The 11,190-nt window shown below is 47.9% G+C and overlaps 1 protein-coding gene across 1 annotated transcript in view; it reads left to right on the plus strand.

Moving 5' to 3' along the window:
* The window catches only part of LOC135568043 (insulin-like growth factor 1 receptor), a 28,280-nt gene extending 24,196 nt beyond the window's left edge, over positions 1-4,084 (plus strand). Inside the window, exon 6 of the mRNA XM_065015064.1 lies at positions 4,022-4,084. Within this exon, the coding sequence (XP_064871136.1) occupies positions 4,022-4,084 (63 nt within the window). The remainder of the gene's footprint in view (positions 1-4,021) is intronic.
* The last annotated feature ends 7,106 nt before the right edge of the window (positions 4,085-11,190 follow it).

Consider the following 11,190-nt stretch of genomic DNA (forward strand, 5'->3'; position numbering starts at 1 on the left):
TTTGAAATGTTTCACTATTTCTATTTTCTGAAATTCACTGAGGAGGATGTATTCCGCTTCCTCCTCTGAGGAGCCTCCACTGTTGTGGTGGTCATTGAGTCTGTTGTGTCGGTCATTGAGTCTGTTGTGGCGGTCATGGAGTCTGTTGTGGTGGTCATGGAGTCTGTTGTGGTGGTCATGGAGTCTGTTGTTGTGGTCATGGAGTCTGTTGTGGTGGTCATGGAGTCTGTTGTGGCGGTCATTGAGTCTGTTGTGGTGGTCATGGAGTCTGTTGTGTCGGTCATTGAGTCTGTTGTGTCGGTCATTGAGTCTGTTGTGGTGGTCATGGAGTCTGTTGTGGCTGTCATGGAGTCTGTTGTGGCTGTCATGGAGTCTGTTGTGGTGGTCATGGAGTCTGTTGTGGTGGTCATGGAGTCTGTTGTGGTGGTCATGGAGTCTGTTGTGGTGGTCATGGAGTCTGTTGTGGTGGTCATGGAGTCTGTTGTGGTGGTCATGGAGTCTGTTGTGGTGGTCATGGAGTCTGTTGTGGTGGTCATTGAGTCTGTTGTGGCTGTCATTGAGTCTGTTGTGGTGGTCATTGAGTCTGTTGTGGTGGTTATGGAGTCTGTTGTGGTGGTCATTGAGTCTGTTGTGGCTGTCATTGTGTCTGTTGTGGTGGTCATTGAGTCTGTTGTGGCTGTCATTGAGTCTGTTGTGGCGGTCATTGAGTCTGTTGTGGTGGTCATGGAGTCTGTTGTGGTGGTCATTGAGTCTGTTGTGGCTGTCATGAAGTCTGTTGTGGTGGTCATTGAGTCTGTTGTGGCTGTCATTGAGTCTGTTGTGGTGGTCATTGAGTCTGTTGTGGCTGTCATGGAGTCTGTTGTGGCTGTCATGGAGTCTGTTGTGGCTGTCATGGAGTCTGTTGTGGCTGTCATGGAGTCTGTTGTGGTGGTCATTGAGTCTGTTGTGGCTGTCATGGAGTCTGTTGTGGCTGTCATGGAGTCTGTTGTGGCTGTCATGGAGTCTGTTGTGGCGGTCATGGAGTCTGTTGTGGCGGTCATGGAGTCTGTTGTGGTGGTCATTGAGTCTGTTGTGGTGGTCATGGAGTCTGTTGTGGTGGTCATTGAGTCTGTTGTGGTGGTCATTGAGTCTGTTGTGGTGGTCATTGAGTCTGTTGTGGTGGTCATTGAGTCTGTTGTGGTGGTCATGGAGTCTGTTGTGGTGGTCATTGAGTCTGTTGTGGCTGTCATGAAGTCTGTTGTGGTGGTCATTGAGTCTGTTGTGGCTGTCATTGAGTCTGTTGTGGTGGTCATGGAGTCTGTTGTGGTGGTCATTGAGTCTGTTGTGGCTGTCATGAAGTCTGTTGTGGTGGTCATTGAGTCTGTTGTGGCTGTCATTGAGTCTGTTGTGGTGGTCATTGAGTCTGTTGTGGTGGTCATTGAGTCTGTTGTGGTGGTCATGGAGTCTGTTGTGGCTGTCATGGAGTCTGTTGTGGCTGTCATGGAGTCTGTTGTGGCTGTCATGGAGTCTGTTGTGGCTGTCATGGAGTCTGTTGTGGCTGTCATTGAGTCTGTTGTGGCTGTCATTGAGTCTGTTGTGGTGGTCATTGAGTCTGTTGTGGCTGTCATGGAGTCTGTTGTGGCTGTCATGGAGTCTGTTGTGGCTGTCATGGAGTCTGTTGTGGCGGTCATGGAGTCTGTTGTGGCGGTCATGGAGTCTGTTGTGGTGGTCATTGAGCCTGTTGTGGTGGTCATGGAGTCTGTTGTGGTGGTCATTGAGTCTGTTGTGGTGGTCATGGAGTCTGTTGTGGTGGTCATTGAGTCTGTTGTGGTGGTCATTGAGTCTGTTGTGGTGGTCATTGAGTCTGTTGTGGTGGTCATGGAGTCTGTTGTGGTGGTCATTGAGTCTGTTGTGGCTGTCATGAAGTCTGTTGTGGTGGTCATTGAGTCTGTTGTGGCTGTCATTGAGTCTGTTGTGGTGGTCATTGAGTCTGTTGTGGTGGTCATTGAGTCTGTTGTGGTGGTCATTGAGTCTGTTGTGGCTGTCATGGAGTCTGTTGTGGCTGTCATGGAGTCTGTTGTGGCTGTCATGGAGTCTGTTGTGGCGGTCATGGAGTCTGTTGTGGCGGTCATTGAGTCTGTTGTGGTGGTCATTGAGTCTGTTGTGGCTGTCATGAAGTCTGTTGTGGTGGTCATTGAGTCTGTTGTGGCTGTCATTGAGTCTGTTGTGGCGGTCATTGAGTCTGTTGTGGCTGTCATGGAGTCTGTTGTGGCTGTCATGGAGTCTGTTGTGGCTGTCATGGAGTCTGTTGTGGCTGTCATGGAGTCTGTTGTGGCGGTCATGGAGTCTGTTGTGGCGGTCATGGAGTCTGTTGTGGCGGTCATGGAGTCTGTTGTGGCGGTCATGGAGTCTGTTGTGGCGGTCATGGAGTCTGTTGTGGTGGTCATTGAGTCTGTTGTGGCTGTCATTGAGTCTGTTGTGGTGGTCATTGAGTCTGTTGTGGTGGTTATGGAGTCTGTTGTGGTGGTCATTGAGTCTGTTGTGGCTGTCATTGTGTCTGTTGTGGTGGTCATTGAGTCTGTTGTGGCTGTCATTGAGTCTGTTGTGGCTGTCATTGAGTCTGTTGTGGTGGTCATTGAGTCTGTTGTGGTGGTCATTGAGTCTGTTGTGGTGGTCATGGAGTCTGTTGTGGTGGTCATTGAGTCTGTTGTGGCTGTCATGGAGTCTGTTGTGGCTGTCATGGAGTCTGTTGTGGCTGTCATGGAGTCTGTTGTGGCTGTCATGGAGTCTGTTGTGGCTGTCATTGAGTCTGTTGTGGCTGTCATTGAGTCTGTTGTGGCTGTCATTGAGTCTGTTGTGGCTGTCATTGAGTCTGTTGTGGTGGTCATTGAGTCTGTTGTGGTGGTCATTGAGTCTGTTGTGGCTGTCATGGAGTCTGTTGTGGCTGTCATGGAGTCTGTTGTGGCTGTCATGGAGTCTGTTGTGGTGGTCATGGAGTCTGTTGTGGTGGTCATTGAGTCTGTTGTGGTGGTCATTGAGTCTGTTGTGGTGGTCATGGAGTCTGTTGTGGTGGTCATTGAGTCTGTTGTGGTGGTCATTGAGTCTGTTGTGGTGGTCATGGAGTCTGTTGTGGTGGTCATGGAGTCTGTTGTGGCTGTCATGAAGTCTGTTGTGGTGGTCATTGAGTCTGTTGTGGCTGTCATTGAGTCTGTTGTGGTGGTCATTGAGTCTGTTGTGGTGGTCATTGAGTCTGTTGTGGTGGTCATGGAGTCTGTTGTGGTGGTCATGGAGTCTGTTGTGGTGGTCATGGAGTCTGTTGTGGTGGTCATGGAGTCTGTTGTGGTGGTCATGGAGTCTGTTGTGGCTGTCATTGAGTCTGTTGTGGCTGTCATTGAGTCTGTTGTGGCGGTCATTGAGTCTGTTGTGGCGGTCATTGAGTCTGTTGTGGCGGTCATGGAGTCTGTTGTGGCGGTCATGGAGTCTGTTGTGGCTGTCATGAAGTCTGTTGTGGTGGTCATTGAGTCTGTTGTGGCTGTCATTGAGTCTGTTGTGGCGGTCATTGAGTCTGTTGTGGCTGTCATGGAGTCTGTTGTGGCTGTCATGGAGTCTGTTGTGGCTGTCATGGAGTCTGTTGTGGCTGTCATGGAGTCTGTTGTGGCGGTCATGGAGTCTGTTGTGGCGGTCATGGAGTCTGTTGTGGCGGTCATGGAGTCTGTTGTGGCGGTCATGGAGTCTGTTGTGGCGGTCATGGAGTCTGTTGTGGCGGTCATGGAGTCTGTTGTGGCGGTCATGGAGTCTGTTGTGGCGGTCATGGAGTCTGTTGTGGCGGTCATTGAGTCTGTTGTGGTGATTGAATCTGTTGTGGTGGTCATTGAGTCTGTTGTGGTGGTCATTGAGTCTGTTGTGGTGGTCATGGAGTCTGTTGTGGTGGTCATGGAGTCTGTTGTGGTGGTCATGGAGTCTGTTGTGGTGGTCATGGAGTCTGTTGTGGTGGTCATGGAGTCTGTTGTGGTGGCTTCGCGGGAGTCTGTTGTGAAAACAGCGGGAGTTCAGTTGCTGCGAAAGCCCTGCCAGTGGCTGGCTGAGTCTGTGTGGCTGCTATTGAGTCTGTTGTACAGGGCTTGCTGAGTCTGTCAGGGTGGCTGTCGAGTCTGTTGTGGTGGTCAGGAGTCTGTTGTGTGGTCATGGAGTCTGTTGTGGTGGTCATGGAGTCTGTTGTGGGTGGTCATGAGTCTGTTGTGGTAGTCATGGAGTCTGGTTGTGGCTGCTGGCTGAGTCTGTTGTGTTGGAAGGTTGAGTCTGTTGTGGTATGTCATTGAGTCTGCTGAAGTGTCATTGAGTCTGTTGTGGGCGCTGCGGTCTGTTGGCGGGTCATGGGAGTCTGGTTGTGGGCCTGTCATGAAGTCTGCTGGTGGCCGCTGAGTCTGTTAAAGGTTGCATTGAGTCTGTTGTGGCTGTCATGGAGTCTGTTGTGGCTGTCATGGAGTCTGTTGTGGCTGTCAGCGGAGTCTGTTGTGGCTGTCATGGAGTCTGTTGTGGCTGTCATGGAGTCTGTTGTGGCGGCATGGAGTCTGGGGGCGGGAGTCTGTTGTGGCGGTCATGGAGTCTGTTGTGGCGGAGTCGGGGTCATGGAGTCGTTGTGGTCATGGAGTCTGTTGTGGCGGTCATGGAGTCTGTTGTGGGCGGTCATGGAGTCTGTTGTGGCGGTCTCTGTTGTGGTGAGTCTGTTGTGGTGGTCATTGAGTCTGTTGTGGTGATTGAATCTGTTGTGGTGGTCATTGAGTCTGTTGTGGTGGTCAGTGGAGTCTGTTGTGGTGGTCATGGAGTCTGTTGTGGTGGTCATGGAGTCTGTTGTGGTGGTCATGGGAGTCTGTTGTGGTGGTCATGGAGTCTGTTGTGGTGGCTGGCGGAGTCTGTGGTGGTCATTGAGTCTGTGGTGTCATTGAGTCTGTTGTGGGTGGTCATTGAGTCTGTTGTGTGCTGTCATTGAGTCTGTTGTGGCGGTCATTGAGTCTGTTGTGGTGGTCATTGAGTCTGTTGTGGTGGTCATTGAGTCTGTTGTGGTGGTCATGGAGTCTGTTGTGGTGGTCATTGAGTCTGTTGTGGGCTGTCATGGAGTCTGTTGTGGTGGTCATTGAGTCTGTTGTGGCTGTCATTGAGTCTGTTGTGGTGGTCATTGAGTCTGTTGTGGTGGTTGGCTGAGGCCTGCTGTGGCTGTCATTGAGTCTGTTGTGGAAGGTCATTGAGTCTGTTGTGGCTGTCATGAGTCTGGCTGGTCATGGAGTCTGTTGTGGTGGTCATTGAGTCTGTTGTGGCTGTCATGAAGTCTGTTGTGGTGGTCATTGAGTCTGTTGTGGCTGTCATTGAGTCTGTTGTGGTGGTCATTGAGTCTGTTGTGGCTGTCATTGAGTCTGTTGTGGCGGTCATGGAGTCTGTTGTGGCGGTCATGGAGTCTGTTGTGGCGGTCATGGAGTCTGTTGTGGCGGTCATGGAGTCTGTTGTGGCGGTCATGGAGTCTGTTGTGGCGGTCATTGAGTCTGTTGTGGTGATTGAATCTGTTGTGGTGGTCATTGAGTCTGTTGTGGTGGTCATTGAGTCTGTTGTGGTGGTCATGGAGTCTGTTGTGGTGGTCATGGAGTCTGTTGTGGTGGTCATGGAGTCTGTTGTGGTGGTCATGGAGTCTGTTGTGGTGGTCATGGAGTCTGTTGTGGTGGTCATTGAGTCTGTTGTGGCGGTCATTGAGTCTGTTGTGGCGGTCATGGAGTCTGTTGTGGCGGTCATGGAGTCTGTTGTGGCGGTCATGGAGTCTGTTGTGGTGGTCATCGAGTCTTACATGCTGCTGTTCCTCCTCTGTTCTTCCCCCCTCTGCTCTGTGTTCACATGCTGCTGTTCCTCCTCTGTTCTTCCCCCCTCTGCTCTGTGTACACATGCTGCTGTTCCTCCTCTGTTCTTCCCCCCTCTGCTCTGCAGAACACATGCTGCTGTTCTCCTCTGTTCTTCTTCTGCTCTGTGTGCACAGATGCTGTTCATCCCTCTGTTCTTCCCCTCTGCTCTGTGTACACATGCTGCTGTTCCTCCTCTGTTCTTCCCTCCTCTCTCGCCCTGTGTGTGTACATGCAAGGCTGTGTTCCTCCCCTCTGTTCTTCCCCTCTGCTCTGTGAACACATGCTGTTCCTCCTCTGTTCTTCCTCTGCTCTGTGGACACATGCTGCTGTTCCTCCTCTGTTCTTCCTCTCTGCTCTGTGAACACATGCTGCTGTTCCTCCTCTGTTCTTCCCCCTCTGCTCTGTGTACACATGCTGCTGTTCATCCTCTGTTCTTCCTCTCTCTGCTCTGTGGCCATGCTCTGTTCCCCTCTGTTCTTCTGCTCTGTGTACATGCTGCTGTTCCTCCTCTGTTCTTCCTCTGCTCTGTGAACACATGCTGCTGTTCCTCCCTCTGTTCTTCCCTCTGCTCTGTGTTCACATGCTGCTGTTCCTCCTCTGTTCTTCCCCTCTGCTCTGTGGACACATGCTGCTGTTCCTCCTCTGCTCTGTGGACACATGCTGCTGTTCCTCCTCTGTTCTTCCCCCTCTGCTCTGTGAACACATGCTGCTGTTCCTCCTCTGTTCTTCCCCCTCTGCTCTGTGAACACATGCTGCTGTTCCTCCTCTGTTCTTCCCTCTGCTCTGTGAACACATGCTGCTGTTCCTCCTCTGTTCTTCCCCTCTGCTCTGAACACATGCTGCTGGTTCTTCCCCCTGCTCTGTGGACACATGCTGCTGTTCCTCCTCTGCTCTTCCCCTGCTCATGAACACATGCTGTCCTCCTCTGTTCTTCCCCTCTGCTCTGTGTACACATGCTGCTGTTCATCCTCTGTTCTTCCCCTCTGCTCTGTGAACACATGCTGCTGTTCCTCCTCTGTTCTTCCCCCTCTGCTCTGTGTACACATGCTGCTGTTCCTCCTCTGTCTCTTCCCTCTGCTCTGTGAACACATGCTGCTGTTCCTCTCTGTTCTTCCTCTGCTCTGTGTACACATGCTGTTCCTCCCTCTGTCTTCCCCTCTGCCTGTGAACACATGCTGCTGTTCCCTCCTCTGTTCTTCCTCTGCTCTGTGAACACATGCTGCTGTTCCTCCTCTGTTCTTCCCCCTCTGCTCTCTGTAAATGTCCCCACATTTGAAACTTACTGCACAGTGGAACTTCAGTATGATTTAATACAGTCATGTTATGGATAGAGCTAGGTGATCGTGGCAAGACTGCATTAATATGCATTAATATGTAATAACAGCAATAGCAGCCTATTTCACACCATAGCTCGCTCAATTTGCAAGGTTACTTTTCACCCATTATTTTATTTTTTTTCTCGGCAATGAAAATGTGGCACTGACCTGCCCGCATGGGATTGGAGTTTCCAGCATGTCTCAATGAAGAGCTGGGGCCTGACTGAGCCATCCCAGGGGGACGAGCAATATCCACCATCTGAGTACGGATGAAGCCTGAGATGGAATGTGAAGCGAACTGAAGCTGGATAACTTTATTTAAGCCTGAGGAGATTTAGCTTGCTTCCCAGTAAACCCTCAGGAATGTGAAGCGAACTGAAGCTGGTGAACTGAAGCTGGGTAACTTTATTTAAGCCTGAGATTTAGCTTGTTTTCACAGTGCAAACCCCCAGGAATGTGAAGCTAACTGAAGCTGGGTAACTTTATTTAAGCCTGAGGAGATTTAGCTTGCTTCATAGTAAACCCTCAGAATGTGAAGAACTGAGCTGCACCTTATTAAAGCCTGAGGAGATTTAGCTTGCTTCACAGTAAACCCTCAGGAATGAAGCGAACTGAAGCTAACTTTATTAAAGCCTGAGGAGATTTAGCTTGCTTCACAGTAAACCCCAGGAATGTGAAGCTAACTGAAGCTGGTAACTTTATTAAAGCCTGGAGGAGATTTAGCTTGCTTCATAGTAAACCCCTCAGGAATGTGAAGCGAACTGAAGCTGCTAACTTTATTAAAGCCTGAGGAGATTTAGCTTGCTTCATAGTAAACCCCTCAGGAATGTGGAAGCAACTGAAGCTGGTAACTTTATTTAAGCCTGAGGAGATTTAGCTTGCTTCATAGTAAACCTCAGGAATGTGAAGTTTAACTGAAGCTGGTAACTTTATTAAAGCCTGAGGAGACGGCTTGCTTCATAGTAAACCCCTCAGGAATGTGGCTTAACTGAAGCTGGGTAACTTTATTTAAGCCCGAGGAGATTTTAGCTTTGTTTGCCAGTAAACCCTCAGGAATGTGAAGCGAACTGAAGCTGGTAACTTTATTAAAGCCTGAGGAGATTTAGCACAGTAAACCCTCTGGTGTGGTCCATATGTAACATATTGTGTCATGTCTCAGACTCAACAGAGAAGGCAGATGACATCCAGCCCAGTGATCTGACTGAGAGGATGATCTGTGTTCCTCCGCTGGCTGAACCCTCGTCCCCAATGCACTCCTATCCTCATGTATGAGATCAAGTTCAGACTGGGCACTGAGGTAAGAGAGACCTCCACTGCTCCCTTCCCTCACGGTGGTGAGGATGATGACTGATGGGGTAACCCAGTAATGTTGGTGGTGAGGTGATGATGACTGATCGGGGTAACCCAGTAATGTTGGTGGTGGGGATGATGACTGATCGGGTAACCCAGTAATGTTGGTGGTGAGGATGATGACTGATCGGGTAACCCAGTAATGTTGGTGGTGGGGATAATGACTGAGCAACCCAGTAATGTTGGTGGTGGGATGATGACTGATCGCAACCCAGCAATGTTGGTGGTGGGGTGATGACTGATCGGGGTAACCCAGTAATGTTGGTGGTGAGGATGATGACTGATCAGCAATGTTGGTGGTGAGGGTGATGACTGACTGATGACCAGTAATGTTGGTGGTGAGGATGATGACTGATCGGGCAACCCAGCAATGTTGGCGGTGAGGATGATGACCCTGATCGGGTAACCCAGTAATGTTGGTGGGGGATGATGACTGATCGGGGTAACCCAGTAATGTTGGTGGTGAGGGTGATGACTGATCGGGGCAACCCAGTAATGTTGGTGGTGAGGGTGATGACTGATCGCAACCCAGTGATGATGTTGGTGGTGGGGGTGATGACTGATCGCAACCCAGTAATGTTGGTGGTGAGGGTGATGACTGATCGCAACCCAGTAATGCTGGTGGTGAGGATGTGATGTAACCCAGTAATGTTGGTGGTGAGGGTGATGACTGATCGTTGACATTGTATGGGGGTAACCCAGTAATGTTGGTGGTGAGGATGATGGATCTGGTAGGTGACTGATGACATTGTATGGGGGGTAACCCAGTAATGTTGGTGGTGAGGATGATGACTGGATCGCTGACATTGTAATGGGGGTAACCCAGTAATGTTGGTGGTGAGGATGATGACTGATCGTTGACATTGTAATGGGGGTAACCCAGTAATGTTGGTGGTGAGGATGATGACTGATCGCTGACATTAACCCAGTAATGTTGGTGTGGGGATGACTGATCGCTGACATTGTATGGGGGTGTAACCCAGTAATGTTGGTGGTGAGGATGATGACTGATCGTTGACATTGTATGGGGGTAACCAGTAATGTTGGTGTGATGCAGGACAGCTGCCAGTGGAGAGTTAGCCAACTACCTGCAGCCGTGGGTTGAAGCAGAGTCTTAACAGTGAGTTTCTCTGTCTGTCCAGTCAGAGAAGCATGAGTGTGTGTCTCGCCAGCTGTATCGAGAGCAGCATGGTGCCAGGCTCAGTAACCTTGGACCTGGTAACTACTCTGCCCGGTCAGAGCCACCTCCCTGGCTGGCAACGGGTCCTGGACTGAACCCATCTCCTTCTATGTGGTACAGGCCCAACGTAAGATCTCATCATCCACTATTCAACACTACATAACTACGTCTCTCATGGGGGAATTCACTGTCATACAACAGTAATACCTTATCACGTTAGTTAATATCAGTGTGTATAATACCTTATCACATGTTAGTTAACACCAGTGTGTATATAATACCTTATCACGTTAGTTAACACCAGTGTATATAATACCTTATCACATGTTAGTTAATACTCAGTGTGTATATAATACTTTTATCACATGTTAGTTAATACCAGTGTGTATATAATACCTTATCACATGTTGTTAGTTAACACCAGTGTGTATATAATACCTTATCACATGTTAGTTAATACCAGTGTGTATATAATACCTTATCACATGTTAGTTAACACCAGTGTGTATATAATACCTTATCACGTTAGTTAACACCAGTGTGTATATAATACCTTATCACATGTTAGTTAATACCAGTGTGTATATAATACCTTATCACATGTTAGTTAATACCAGTGTGTATATAATACCTTATCACGTTAGTTAATATCAGTGTGTATATAATACCTTATCACATGTTAGTTAGTTAATACCAGTGTGTATATAATACCTTATCACATGTTAGTTAGTTAATACCAGTGTGTATATAATACCTTATCACATGTTAGTTAACACCAGTGTGTATATAATACCTTATCACGTTAGTTAACACCAGTGTGTATATAATACCTTATCACATGTTGTTAATACCAGTGTGTATATAATACCTTATCACATGTTGTTAGTTAATACCAGTGTATATAATACCTTATCACATGTTAGTTAGTTAATACCAGTGTGTATATAATACCTTATCACATGTTAGTTAGTTAATACCAGTGTGTATATATACCTTATCACATGTTGTTAACACCAGTGTGTATATAATACCTTATCACGTTAATATCATGTTTAGTTAACACCAGTGTGTATATAATACCTTATCACATGTTAGTTAGTTAATACCAGTGTGTATATAATAATTATCACATGTTAGTTAACACCAGTGTGTATATAATACCTTATCACATGTTAGTTAACACCAGTGTGTATATAATACCTTATCACATGTTAGTAGTTAATACAGTGTGTATATAATACCTATCACATGTTAGTTAACACCAGTGTGTATATAATACCTATCACATGTTAGTTAATACCAGTGTATATAATACCTTATCACATGTTGTTAGTTAAATACCAGTGTGTATATAATACCTTATCACATGTTAGTTAATACCAGTGTGTATATAATACCTTATCACATGTTAGTTAATACCAGTGTGTATATAATACCTTATCACATGTTAGTTAATACCAGTGTGTGTATATAATACCTT

Source organism: Oncorhynchus nerka, unplaced genomic scaffold (genome assembly GCF_034236695.1).
Source record: "Oncorhynchus nerka isolate Pitt River unplaced genomic scaffold, Oner_Uvic_2.0 unplaced_scaffold_1747, whole genome shotgun sequence".
In the NCBI taxonomy this organism is placed as follows: Eukaryota; Metazoa; Chordata; class Actinopteri; order Salmoniformes; family Salmonidae; genus Oncorhynchus; species Oncorhynchus nerka.